Source organism: Balaenoptera ricei, chromosome 11 (assembly GCF_028023285.1).
Source record: "Balaenoptera ricei isolate mBalRic1 chromosome 11, mBalRic1.hap2, whole genome shotgun sequence".
NCBI lineage: Eukaryota > Metazoa > Chordata > Mammalia > Artiodactyla > Balaenopteridae > Balaenoptera > Balaenoptera ricei.
Window position 1 is genome coordinate 85,660,201 of NC_082649.1, and position 14,497 is coordinate 85,674,697.

Here is a 14,497-nt window from a genome sequence, read left to right on the forward strand (position 1 = left end):
GCAGCTGCAGGGCCAAGCCCAGGTGAAGCAGGCAGGCAGCTAGGGCACCCAGTTTCAGAAGGCACTCAGTCTCAGTCTCTCGTAAGCGCACCCTGCCCGAGTCCTGGCCTTGCAGGAGAGCTCTGGTTGAAAGGTCAGGAAAACACCTTAATCGGTTTGATTTCTCGGGTTAATCTTGGTGCAGCCTCCCTCCATGGTGGACTCAAGAGGGGCACGAATTCATCGTTTACAAAACTTCTGTTGAATGCATTTGTTAATTGCTATCCAGGTCTGGGTATTTTCTTGGTATCTAACTTGGTCAAACTACTCAACTTCCTCGAGCTTTTGTTTGGGATTAATCATTGCAAACTTGCTGTGAGGATTAAATAAGAAAAAGAAACATTCCAAATGCCCACGACAGTACCCAAGACACACGATGAGTTGTTTCAATAATGTTGTCATTTCAGTGGCTAAACTAAAGCAGTGCAAATCCTCAGAACCCCAGCTTTCTAGATCTCCCTTAATGCTCAACATCACTTACCACCTTCTTAGGGAATAATTTATATTGTGAAGTATCTGCTGGGGATCACATGCTGCGCCCAGCTGTTTAAGTGTATCTTGTTCAGCATACAAAATACCCTGGTGTGATGTGTCCTACAGAGGAAACTGAGGCCCAGGAAGGTTAGGAAACTTACCCTAGTTCATACAACCAGAGAGCCGTGGGGCTGGGATTGACTCCAAGCCTGGCGGCCTGTCTCCAGATCTGCCTGACTTTAAAGCCCACACATTTAACCACTGCTTTATGAAGATGGTGATGTCTGCCCAGACACACACTATCAACTCCCAGAAAGGCTCGTTCCGTGGTAATTGAAGCGCTGCTGGGAATGCCCTTCTCAGTTTGGGGCTGCCAGTCTCCCTGATGAGATCTTTCTCACTCTGGCTTCCCAATCTTTGATCTCCTTATGCAACCATTTCCTCCTGAAATTGAGGAGAGGACAACATAAAGAATGGTTTTCCAGGAAAAGTTCTGTGTTTGTGTTGGGAGAGAACAACGGTTGGGAGGCTACAAAGCTAGTCTAATTCATAGGACTTTCCAGGGCATCCCTCAAATGCCTTTGCTCTTTTCTGCCACCCTTTTTGCAAAGGTAATTCCTGCCCAGTTGGCTGTTAACTAGACCTTCATTAGGAATATCTTCAAGCCACACCCTGATCAGAAGTCTCTGAATTGCACATCTTGAAAACTCATGAACTGCAGACTGTCCTGGACTGTTCTTTGCCCTGTTTATTTTAACCATGCCAATCTGATTTCCATCCCTCCCATTGGCCCTTCCTCTTTCTCCTCCCCAGGCTGACTCCTGTTTGCGCCTTCTCTTACCTTTTCATTTCCTTTGGTTTCCATTGAAGGGAGGTGCTTGGTGAGCAATTGCTGTTTATAATATCATGGTAATAGATGGCATGAGATTTGGAGGCAGACAGACGTAGGTTTGAATTTTAGCTTTACAACTTACTTTCTGCATGGTCATGCCACCAAGGCCACAGTAACCTTCCTGAACCTCTTTATATCCTTTTCTTTTCTTCTTCTTTTTTTTTTGCCATGCCGCGCAGCTTGCGGGATACTTAGTTCCCTGACCAGGGATTGAACCCACACCCTTGGCAGTGAAAGTGTGGAGTCCTAACCACTGGACTACCAGGGAACTCCTTTATATCCTTTTCTGGGATAAGACCACCTCTGTCATCCAGTTGAAGGAAGGATTAAATGAAGTAATGTATGTTTAGCACTTAGCCCATCGTTGCAACTATAACGAGAGCTCAAAAATGACAGCTTTCTTTATTACCTATATTTCCTTAATTCTGGAATAATCTGTCCTCCTATTCTTTCAGTTTCTAAAAACTGGCTAAGCTTCTCCTGGCTTTTAGGGCCATGGCAAATGCCATAACGCCATTCTCTAAGCCCTAGGAGAGCTTCTTTTCCTTCTCGCTTAACTGGATCTTTTCTTACCAATCCCTAAGTCAGCCTTCAGCATCACTGCCAGAAAGGTCCCATTGTGTCCCACAAACCTAAGGTATTATCCACGTCCCCTTTCTTCTCACCACTCTTGGCCCCCATAGGACTAATGATCATTTCAAGTTACTCCAATTGCTCCCTTCTGCTTCTTCCTCATTTCACTGTAAGTTTCAGGAAGACACTGTATTTTCACCGCCTAGGACAGTGACTAACACATAGCTGGTGTCTTAATAGTTGTTGGATATGTGGTTTTTCAAGTTACATAAATCTTTCCCCCACCCTCAGAAAACAATTATCTCCTTCACTTCCCCCTTCCTCCCTCCAAAATTGAGAAATCTCTGCTTGAAATACTGGAAAGCAGCCCACACAAGCATCAAGCATCAAGCCCATAGGGGTTGATGTAACACCTTTTCCTAGATACGTCACCCGGGGCTTCTCAGGGGGGTGTTTCAGGCAGGTTGGATAAAACAACTGTTTGTCGTGTTGGATTATCCCATGCCTTTGCAGTATGTTTAATGTCCCTGGTTTCTAAATGCCAGCAGTACTTGCAAATCATTAGGAGATTCCAAAACACAGCAACACATCCCCAAATGCCTCAGTTGGAAATCACAAAACTTTTAAGCCACGGGCACTTCATGAATATTATAAGTATTCAAGAAAAGATAATTATCGGAAACTCCTAAGTTAGGTCAACTCCCATCCCCTCCCAGGTCCCAGGATACGGTCCTTGTCAAGGCTGCTGGTATCCGAAAGCAAAAGGAAATGGTGAGAATGTGTTTGTAGGTGTGTTAGTGTTAAGAACAGCACTTAGGTAAGTATCACCATCACAGAACTCATGCATATTTCCTATTTTCTTTTGCAGGGAAGATAGACTCGCTCAATGAATCACCAAAGGTAGAAGAGGATGGAAGTGTAATAAGGACATTCTGGAAGTGGGCTCAGGTTCTGCCACGAGATTAATCTCAGATTTACTCTTTCCAAAGAGAATCAAAGAGCAAAGGCCACAAGCACAGACACCTCAGAGAGCTGAATCCTGAGACGACTCCTCAGGGCATGGGTAGAATAGCATATAAACTTCATGTCATCGTACTGCCCTGAGCAATCAGAAATGGGGAAGGATCAATAGATATTTTCAGTGCTCCTGATCAATATTTAGTTCATTATCATTATCTGTGATGGTAACAAGTCTGTTCGCTGGTATGGGACATTTCATTGACTAGAAAACAATTTAAGAAATGTACTTGGTCTACTGATGAGCTCATAGAGCAATAAATAATGCAACCTCGTGGGCAACCATGTAAGACTAGGTAGTATCCTAAATAAGGGTTATCTTGGCCTGTGTTTGGACTGAAGCCCGCTTCTCTGCCTTTCTGCCACAGGTAAATGAAAGAAAACTGGGCCCATTATCTTTAATAAGTAATGAGCAAGGGAATCTGAGCTTAGCATATATCCACTCAATTTTCATTAACGTATTTTTTAAAAATCCTGTTTGCTCCCCTTCCTGTGGAGACACTGCTCATGGAACAACAAGGTGGTAGCAGTTTATGAGTTGCAGTGTGACAAGTCAGGATCTATTTCCTGCTTTTCTCTCAACAGCTACATGACTTGGCAAATCACTTGAGTTTTCTAATTCTCAGATTCTGTAAAATGGAGATATAATAGCACTATGTACCTCATTGGGCTGTTGTGGGGATGACATGAGCAAATACATTTTTGCAGAGGCACATACCTTTCTTTTTCCTGCTCCACGTGGCACAAGGAAGAGGAGTAGAAAAGACCTATGGAAATCCAGAGGAGGGCATAGGAATGGAGTTAGAAACATGGGGGATGAAGGGCCCAACAAACTTTGTGCTGAAAGGTGGGTTAAGTTTAGCATCATCTTCCAGACTCCATGTATGTGTTAAAAGATTTTTCTCTCTGGAAATGGACTGCATTTTGTGAGATCATAGAGGACTATGAATGACTTGCCTTATTTTTTTTTAATTAATTTATTTTAGGCTGCGTTGGGTCATCATTGCTGCATGCGGGCTTTCTCTAGCTATGTGGAGCAGAGGCTACCCTTCGTTGCGTGCATGGGATTCTCATTGCGCTGGCTTCTCTTGTGGAGCGCAGGCTCTAGGCGCGCAGGCTTCCGTAGTTGTGGCGCTTGGGCTCAGCAGTTGTGGCTCGTGGGCTCTAGAGCACAGGCTCAGTAGTTGTGGCACATGGGCTTAGTTGCTCCTCGGCATGTGGGATCTTCCCGGACCAGGGCTCGAACCCGTGTCCCCCGCATTGTCAGGCGGATTCTTAACCACTGCACCACCAGGGAAGCCCGACTTGCCTTATTAGTAAGTGTGGAGGCAGCACTTCCTTTGATAGAACTCCAGATCAGTGTTACTCAAGGGGTAATCTAGAAACTCTGTTACCAGAACTTGGGATAAGCTAAGAACAGAAATTTTAAGTCAGTGTTTAAAAACTTGGATTGAAACTTGATAGAGTAGTTTTATGTCTGATGAATCTAATAATAAATACGAATGTATACTTTTGTATTATCTCTTATTTCATCTCTCTAGTAATAGATATTTTCTTAATTAATTTTTTTCCCTTAGTAATTCACCTTATTTCACTTTACAGAATATAGGCCCACAGTGACTGAAATTTTTAAAAACAGGATTTTCTCCACTGATAGTTTAGAAAAAACATCAAAACTTTTCTACTGTACCAAAGGAAGTTGTTATTCCAATTCTGAAAGCTCTTAAAGACTGATGTTTGAAGATTTGTTCCGTCTTTAAACTAATAGTTCAAAACAATTCTGGAATCTTTATTGCTTAACATTAAGCTTTTATGAATACAAGGAAGAATCTTGAGTAATTTTCTCAAATATAGAAAAAAAAAATTAAACATCCAGGAAGGTGAGGCAATTTTTTTCAATCCACCTTGTAAAACATACATCTTTATGAGGTAGATCAATATACACTGACAAAGGGTGAGGCCCAAGAGGTTTTGGTGAGAAAATAAGTTGTAAAACTGTACTTGTAATATGATGCTGTTTTTTAAAAAATTACTATAGGCATAGAAAAAAATCTGAACTGCTATACAATAAATTAACAATTTATCTGGTAATGTTAGGCTTATAGGACACAACTATGTTTTTATGTTATATATTTTCTTCAAGTTTGAAATTAAAACGAGTATATGATATTTTGTAATAAAAAACATCAATTTGGGGCTTCCCTGGTGGCGCAGTGGTTGAGAATCTGCCTGCTAATGCCGGGGACACGGGTTCGCGCCCTGGTCTGGGAAGATCCCACATGCCGCAGAGCAACTAAACCCGTGAGCCACAACTACTGAGCCTGCGCGTCTGGAGCCTGTGCTCCGCAACAAGAGAGGCCACGATAGTGAGAGGCCCGCGCACTGTAATGAAGAGTGGCCCCTGCTTGCCGCAACTGGAGAAAGCCCTAGAACAGAAACAAAGACCCAACATAGCAATCAATCAATCAATCAATAAAATAAATCTTAAAAAAAAAAAATCAATTTGACATGTTGAAAAATTTATCTCTGTCACTTTATAGTTATTAATAAGCATATCAATAATGTGGTTGAGAAATGTTTTTCAAAAAAGATGAGGAGAAAATCATTTAGCAGCCCCACTGTGCTTCCATTTCTATACCTTCTTTTTCCATTTGGGAGCTAAGTTTTATTTGTTTTTTCAAGGTACACCTGCAATTCTGAGCATATCATTTCTTGAACAGGAAAAGGTTATTTCCATGTAAGGTACTTGCACAGAAATACTAATCTCCCTATATTTCACTTCTCACTCCCCTCTCCCCATTGTCTGGGATTAAAAGATGTCAGATGAAATATATTCTTGAATTTAAAAGACCTGTTTGCCAGTCTGCAAACTGGAATGAAAAAGTCTGCAAAACTAGAATGCAAAACTAGAATGAATGACTTGTTACAAATAAACAACATTAGTAAGATTAGGAAGTCTACATTGGCTATCCTCCATGAGGTAATAAACTACTGTATTTCACCAATTCTAAGACAATTTTATTCTAAGACACAGCGTTACGTTATGTCTCACCAAGAAAAAAAAACAAAAACACTGCCAATTCAACTATAACACGTCAACAATCAAAAGATGCACCCTGATTTCAGGGATGTAAGTATGAAAAAGTGGGCATTTTGGAATCAATAAAATATGGCAATACCATAACTAAAAATCTACAATCTTGTCCAACCTGATTACTTGAAGTAGAGTACCTTCAGCTGGTTTGAACATAAATGGAAGGAAGGATACATAAACATTTTCAGTAGCACACCTTTCATTTATTGACCTATGTAAAAAAAATAATAGGTCTAAAAAAGTCAGAACAGTAAAAGAATATGCAAAAGGGTATATCTGTTTCTAGAAGGCTATACAAATATGCAAAAAGGAATAAGTTATTTTTTTGCATGTCTTTTTGTTTTCCAAATTTTTTTCTCCCAAACTTCATTTTCAATGATACAAATGACTAAGGACCAGTTTAACAAATCAACTTTATGTATATATTACATGCTTTGGAATATAGATAGAAAATGTTCCCCAAAAGTTGTTCAGAAACTTCTCTATTCACAATATGAACAAGAAAACTGTATAAAAGAGGGGGAAGGAGCACCTTTTACGAATTCTGAAGCAGAGTAAAGATGAAAAAAAAAAGATCCATGTAGAATACGGAAATATTTGTTAAAAAAACAACAACAACAACCCAAAACATCCAACGATAAACCATAGCGAATTAATTCTTCCAAGGAAAGTATGAGGTAGCTTTAGCCTCATAATTAAATTTACGGCAGCTTGGAAGGTTTTCGTTTTTGTTTTTAATGACTAATCTTGCTTTTGTCACTTGGTGACTTAGAACTACCTGGGGAATCCAGACAATATGCTTACTTTTCAAATGTTCACAATTTTAAGGCACGCAATTCATCTAAAATGATGTGGTGTTCGTGGGTTTTTTTCTTTATATTGTGTTGGGTTCTTGCTGTATCACCTTAAAATACTTTTTCAAACTCTTGGTTATAAAAACTTTCCATATCAAGTCTGCCATTGCAATGACAGCTGCGTTGGAGAGTTACCAGCCTGAACAATAGTTCATCATGTCATTGGAGTAGAAAGAAAAAAAGGAACTCAATGATAGTGTACCTTAGAAAATTCTCCAAGCAGAGTTTGTCAGTTACTCAGTGGGCTGCTTCATTTTTCCCCAATCTGCTACCATGAATTATATTACAGGATGCTACAGCCATAAGTCTTTCCAGAACCCATTTTATGGTGCTTATGAAAACCATCACTCTTGATAATAGCCTAAAAACATTTACACTCATTCAGAACTTCATGAAAAATCCAGCTTCTCTTCAAGTAATTTTCTAATACTGTCTAAATTGTTCATGTCCCAGTAGACAGAGTATGTAATTCTTCGCCAGCTCACAAATTCAAACTTTCCGATGGTGAGCAGTGACTAAGGAGTTCTGGCTTCCCTTCTCTCATCATTCTGAATTGTGCTCTGAAATTTCCCCGGTCCTTCTTTCCTTTTGGAGACCCTGAACGCACTTTTCACAGTTTTGAGGTCTGCCTTCAACAACTTTTGTTCTCTTAAAAAGTGCTTGCTCTTGGTAAAGGCTGAGTCCTCCTTGGCAATGGTTCATATGTGGTCTTGACCTTGCTCTGTTAGGTTAGCACCTAGACTTGGAAGGGTGGGTTGCTGTTCAGGGGTTTTGTGCGGCTTAGTGTGTGATTCACTTCTGGGGCCACGGGAGTCCTCTCTTCCACCTTGGATGCCTTTAGGTTTCTATAGCCAACAGCCTTCTGGGAAGACGAACACATTTTGCAAGGCACACTAGTGTGAGAATGCAGTGCTCGGTCAAGAGGCTCAACTGCAGTTCAGACTAATGTTCCAGGCTTTGAGTCTTCATGCCAAAAGAGCCTCTGCTCACTATTCTCCAGGCTGTCTTCCAGCCGGTTTCCATCTGTATTGTCCAGTTGACCGGTCTCTGTGTATGGTCTATGAAAGGAAACCAGAAAAGTTACAACTTGACATTTTTGTTCCCAGAGTACAAAGATTACTATACTCAAAGATGTTAGTAGAAAACACTGTTAAGAAAATTATCCAAAACTTGGAAATAAGGCAAGGGATGACGATGTGTTTTTTCAACGTCCTACTGGAACATGGTCTAACAGGCCCATGCAAGGAGTATTTACTTCTCTTGACAGACTTTTGTCTAACTTACATTTACCATGGATGAGGACCCAGACTGCGTTAAGTTACATGTTGACTTGGGGGTTTTTGTTTGGAAGAAATACAAATAACTTCTGTCTAGTAGGAAGATTACAGGCATAGTTTTATTGCCCTGTAGGATATTAACTGGTTTTGTATTGAATTGAGTAGTCTCATCTCAGTCCTCTCCCTTTCAGTGTGTGGAATTCAGTCTCTTGAATTATCTGGGAACCAGCTTTAGCATTCTGTTAGTTCTCTCATGAATGAGTTAAATCAATCTTCGACATATGCTCATGTGTGAGAGTTGTATTTTTGACTTTTGAAGTATTTTTGACAGCTACACTTTAAGCAGTCTTCAAATTAAGGGAAATATACTAGATGTTTTTCTTAGAAACAAAGGAATATACTTAAAGGGAGGCGAGGGTACCTTGGGACATATTTTACATCCCTAGGGTGTACGGGTCAAGTGTAAATTGGAAACAGCATCACATAAAACAATCACAGGCCCATTTGGAAAGTACATCCAAAAAAAGGCATCCTACTATACAGACTATTCCAATAAGCAAAACCTCATTCCTGTAATAGTAGGTTAGACTAGGTTAGAGAGTTAGTAGCTTTCTTTTTATTTTAAACTTCAACGTCTTTTAGTACAGGTGAATAAAAAGTCCTCTGGAAAAGAGCTTTGGAAATAAACACTACGCAAAACCAGATATTTAGTGTTTTTTTCTAATATAAAAACAAAAGCAGATTTCTGTAACTTCACACATCAGTCAGAACAAGCAAAACTGCTGCTATGCAAGAAGCAACACACCGATTTGAGGGACTGTACTTACTACAGCTGGCTACACTTAAAAGAGAATTGAAAACTGTTCTCATTTCTGGAGACACAACCATTCTCCGAGACAGAAGCCCTTGGTTCTGCCTAGTAATAGAGAGTGTTCAATAAGGAAGAGGACAGGAAACGGAAAACAGGAAGTGAAAGAAAAAAAGTTATTTGAAAACACAGTTTGCAGCAGCAGAGCCAGGAATTTGACTATATTACATACGAGGGAGCAGAAGAGACTTCAACATTTCTAATTTTACAAAGTTTATGCTGCTAACAGTTATACTACATCATACGAGGAAAAAAATTTTATTGGTATAAATTTGTAGCTTTCTATAATATTAAGACCTGGACACTCCGAGGTAACAATCTCTAAATAACATGCACTTCATTTTTAAAAACATACTGATCTATGGCTAAGCATTTCAAATCTTCAATTGAAGGGCAGATCTAAAGTTTTTTATCTTTATCTTGAAGCCCAGTTTTTCTCTTATTTTAATAATTACATTTTCATAAAAAATAACATGCAGTTTTAGAACAAATTTCTAAAGCTTTATGGAGGATTGTTATACTTGCCTTATTAATAGGTCAAGTTGAATTGATCAGACTGTACATGATAAAAATAAAATCCTAAATGGACAAATGGGTAGAAATAAGCATTCCCATAATTCTCTGGGATAGGAGGGTACGTTGGCAAATGTTTCTAGTAAGCAGGAGCTTAAAAAATATGCTTTTCAATTTAATTCATTAAACCAACTTACTGGAATGTGTCCTAAGGAAATAATCTAGAATTCAGACAAATATCTTGCACAAAGTATTGTATTTTATTTACAATAAAAAAAGAAAGAAAATTTAAAAGCCATTTAAAATCAAACTATGGGGAACTGTTAATAAAGTACGGCATATTTATTGAGTGGAATATCATGTTGGTTGCATAAAATAAGGTTTAAAGAGTTTTGTTAAAAAAAAATGGGAACACATTTATGTTAGGCTATTAATTAAAAACCTGGGATGTACAATGAAGGGTGCACAATTTCACGTACAATGAAGGATGTAAAATTGTATGTATGATATCATTATGACCATGTTAAAAATGGATACAGAAAAATGGGGGAAACGTGCCAAAAATGTTTCTAGCTACTATCTCTAGATGATGGAATTATGAGTAAATTATTTCCTACTTACTTATTCCTTTATTATTTTCCTAATTTTCTACAATGAGCTCATATTATGTGCACATGTACACATACACAATAGGGGTCTTTAAATAGTTTCTAATTTCCTGTATATCATGCCCCTTCAGACTCTGCTATCAAGCCATGTTGGCCTGGCTGTAATAGATGGACAGACTTTGTAAAAACAGATTGTCTCTAAAAATGTTTAATACTTCCTGAGTCCTATGAAAGTGGTGTTAAGGATATTAGAACTGTCTTATGCCCTGAATGGTTTGTTTTATATCATTTCTAACTCAGTCAACAAAAACGAAAGTGAAAGTATACAAACAGGAAAATTATTTGCAAATGTATTATACAAAATGATTAGAACTGAATTGAAAAAGTTCAGCTCAAGTTTTGGGCCAAAGTCTTCCTGCTCTTAACTCATTTGCAAGCATTATGTACAGAAGTCCAAGCTCTCTGACGTCCTCTGAAGTACATTTTCATTAAAATTCTATTTTGAGCACACCCTTTGTTGAGTTGAGACAATTGGCCTAATATTTCAAGCCAAGAAAAACTTTTGCTAAATATGGAAAAGAAAAACAAGCTTTTGGGGTTGAATTATCTCCAATTTGCTTATAACATTGAGTGCTTTAGTAAGAAACTAACCTCAAATTCACCAGTATTCACCTTTAAAAGTTATTGTCTATGTAAGCCTCCTATGCCTGACGCAATCTGACTTAAAGAAAGTAAAATTAAATTTTCTTAAACAAAAACAAAAAGAAACAGAAAATGCTTTACTTCTTGGCACCAGGGGTACAGATTATATTCTGTGAGAAAGTGATCGAGAAAAATGACCGCTTCAAATTTAACTCCTCCCATGTATGCGAAGAATTGAAAAATGTAATCCAGAGTTTGCCATCTTTTTAATAATCACATTTTATCAAACTGACCTTGTCTATTTCCTCTAAATGTTTACAAAGAACTACTATGACAGACACACAGGACAGCTGGCTGCGTCTGTTGCTACTTAATGAACATAGGGTCAGACACAAAAAGGCAGCAAATGTTTGAAATCAAGCCCACCAACTGTCTATGAGGAATCTTGGTATGAACAGCCTTTTCTGCCATAGAGATATTTTTCCTGCAAGGTTCCAGAAAATTCTTAACTGGGTACATCAATAGTACAGTTTCAAGTATAGCAATTAAAAAGAACGTTCAGACACAAAATTTAATGTACAGGACTCTAAGAAGAGGGTCAGATTTGAATGAGCTAGATTGAGCACCAGCGAGCTTTTTCTTAAAGGGCCAGATATTTTTGGCTTCGTCGGCCATAAGATCTCTGTTGCAACTACTCCGCTCTGCCCTCATAGTACAAAAACAGCCGTAGGTAACATGTAAATGAATGAGCATGGATGTTTTCCAATAAAAATTTATTTATAAACATAGGTGGCAGCCGGTTTTAGACTATAATTTGCCAACCCTTGAGCTAGATTACTTAGCGTTCATAAAATAAAACTGGATTCCTGAATTCTTTAGACCAGGAACAGGGTACTGAAATATTTAAGCATGCCTTTCTCACCTGCCTGGAGAGGGCAAAGGATTATAGATGTTGCCATAGCAGCTGGTGTAGGAAGAATGTGCCGGGGTCTCGTATTCAGATAGCCCTATAGTTATCTGGGTCCTCCAGTTCCCGGAAGCATTTGTAGAAGACACTAGAAATAAAAATGAAAAAAGACAAAATTAGTGGGACTATTCAAAGTGAGAATTGTTTAGGCCATTTAGAAGTACATTAATCAGCTGTGTGCAGAGTAGAGCTTACAAGCCAATGTTTGGAACCAACAGAGTTCCTATTCCAATTTGGTCACTTACTGACCATGTGACATTGGGCAGGCAAAATAGCTTATGCTCTTTAAGCCTTAGTTTCTTTGTCTGTAAAGTGGAGATAATAATATAAATATATTCTGTATAGGGATGATACCAGGATTAAATAACCTAATTTGTGCAAATATTTAGCACTGTGCCTAGCAATAAATGATAACATTATTATTATAAATGTGAATAAAGTTAATTGAAAGACATGCTATAAAAAACTAACCCAAAAGACAAGCCAGAAAAAAAATTCTCATATATTGAAAGAATCTTCCCAGTGTCTCACAGGCTATGGTGGCTGGATAGCTTCATAGGCTTAATTGTAAAGGTAAGATGACAAGTTTGAGTTTTTGGAGACCTTTAGAGGAAAAGCATTCCATACGTTGACTTGTTGAGACTTGCCCGTTCCCCAGCCAAAGGCAATATTGGGCCACTAGCAGCATCAAGGAACATTTTTGCCTTTTAAAAAAAAGTTTTGGGGGTGGGGTAGGGGAGGGAAACTAGTATAGGAAAGATTTCAGGAAGAAGAGATTTAGTTCTTCTGAGGGACTAATCTGTAACAAGACAAGGGCATACACAAAAAGGAATGAAATAATGCCATTTGCAGCAACATGGATGGACCTAGAGATTATCCTACTAAGTGAAGTCAGTCAGACAGAGAAAGACAAATATCATATGATATCACTTCTATGTGGAATCTAAAAAGTGATACAAATGAACTTATTTACAAAACAGAAACAGACTCACAGACTTTGAAAACAAACCTGGTTACCAAGGGGAAAGGTGGTGGGGAGGATAAATTAGGGATTTCGGAGTAACAGATACACACTACTGTGTATAAAATAGATAAACAACAAGGACCCACTGTTCAGCACAGGGAACTCTACTCAATATTTTGTAATAACATATATGGGAAAAGCATCTGAATATATATATATATATATATATATATATACACACACATATATATGTAAACATAAATATATATATGCATGTATAACTGAATCACTTTGCTTTATACCTGAAACTAACACAACATTGTAAATCAACTATACTTCAATTAAAAAAAAATTTTTTTTAATGGTTAAAAAAAAAAAAAGACAAGGGCATAATTGGGAGCAAAACCCAGTGAATGCCTCATCGCTGGGCGTTTGCTGTCCTGTCTTCTAAAACCAGTCCTGCTCCATGCCTAGGCGGCACAATGCCATGCCAGTCATCCAAGACTCCAAAACCCCGCACTGTTCCTGGAACCTTCCAGCTCTCCTCCATTTCCTGCTCCTGGAGGCCAACCTCTTCCTCTTCTCTCTCACACCCACAAAGCACATGTGACAGTATGGGACAAACACATTTCAAAACTCATCTGTGATCCTGCATGCCACAAGGTTTTGACTCAAAGATATAACATTCCCACTTTAAGCTTCCAGGAAGGTTTCGTAACTCAGGGGCGTGGTGGTTAGGATGTCTGAGCTGTGACCCAATTCCTACTCTGCCACTTACTAGCTTTGGAGCTCGGGCAGGGTCATTTAAACGCTCTAAGTCAGAACTGCCTCAGCTGCAAGAGTAGAATAATAATAATACCCATAACAACATCACTCATTACATAGAACTGCTGCATACATTAAGTGGGAGAGTACACGTAAAGTGTTGAGCAGGTCGGGCGGCACAGGGTAAGTTGCCAATAAATGGTGATTGTCCTTTCTACTAAAACTGAGTCACCCAGAGAGCGTTTAGGTGGCTGGAAGAGATTACAAAACCCCTGACTAATTCGGCAAATAATCGGAAACTTATCTCTCTATGAGAATGATGCGTGCATGTTATAAAACATTTCTGTAGCTATAAAATGTAGACAGGAATGAGGAAAATTCCAAAAGGGAATTCTGGGAGCACTGATTCCATCCGTCTAATTCCTTAAAACGTGATGCCTTTTGGCCTATGGGGCCAAATCCTGCTGGTATCAGCAAGGTTCACACCTTCACACTGGGTCCAGGAAGTGTTATCTCCATTCTCACCTTTGCCCCAGTCCTGAGCCAACAGCTCAGAATGCTGAAGTTTCTGAGTTACACCTGCTTCTCCCTGGCCTCGCTGTTTAAAGAGGCATTACCCCAGTGCTGTGCCCTCATGACCATCCACATGCATCCCAGCCCTCTTTCTTTGGTTTCTGAAAGTTTCTCATGCAACACCCAGAACTTGAAGGGGAAGAAAGGCATTCTCTAATCAGAGCCACAAATAAGAAATAGCTACAGGAGGCTTTTCCTATGTTAGATGTGGTAATAAATGGGAAAGTCCAAGCAGAAGTCCAAAGTCCTGGACAAATGCGAGAACACTAGAACCCAAACAGAAATCTCCATGGAGATGCCTCTTGTCAACAACATTAGGAAACTTTTAAAGGAATACTTTTCACTGAAGATCATGCAATGATTCAGGAATCCCTGAG

General features: G+C 39.0%; 1 protein-coding gene across 4 annotated transcripts in view; it reads right to left on the reverse strand.

Moving 5' to 3' along the window:
- Positions 1-6,488: 6,488 nt before the first annotated feature.
- FRMD4B (FERM domain containing 4B) overlaps positions 6,489-14,497 on the reverse strand; it is a 347,737-nt gene continuing 339,728 nt past the window's right edge. For 3 of the 4 annotated variants that reach the window (XM_059940166.1, XM_059940162.1, XM_059940165.1), the window contains 3 exons: positions 11,774-11,906; positions 9,048-9,136; positions 6,489-8,001 (listed from right to left, as the gene is read on the reverse strand). In XM_059940166.1, coding sequence (XP_059796149.1) covers positions 7,886-8,001; positions 9,048-9,136; positions 11,774-11,906 — 338 coding nt within the window. In that variant the 3' untranslated portion in view covers positions 6,489-7,885. The remainder of the gene's footprint in view (positions 8,002-9,047; positions 9,137-11,773; positions 11,907-14,497) is intronic. The other variant, XM_059940164.1, reaches the window with a different exon arrangement.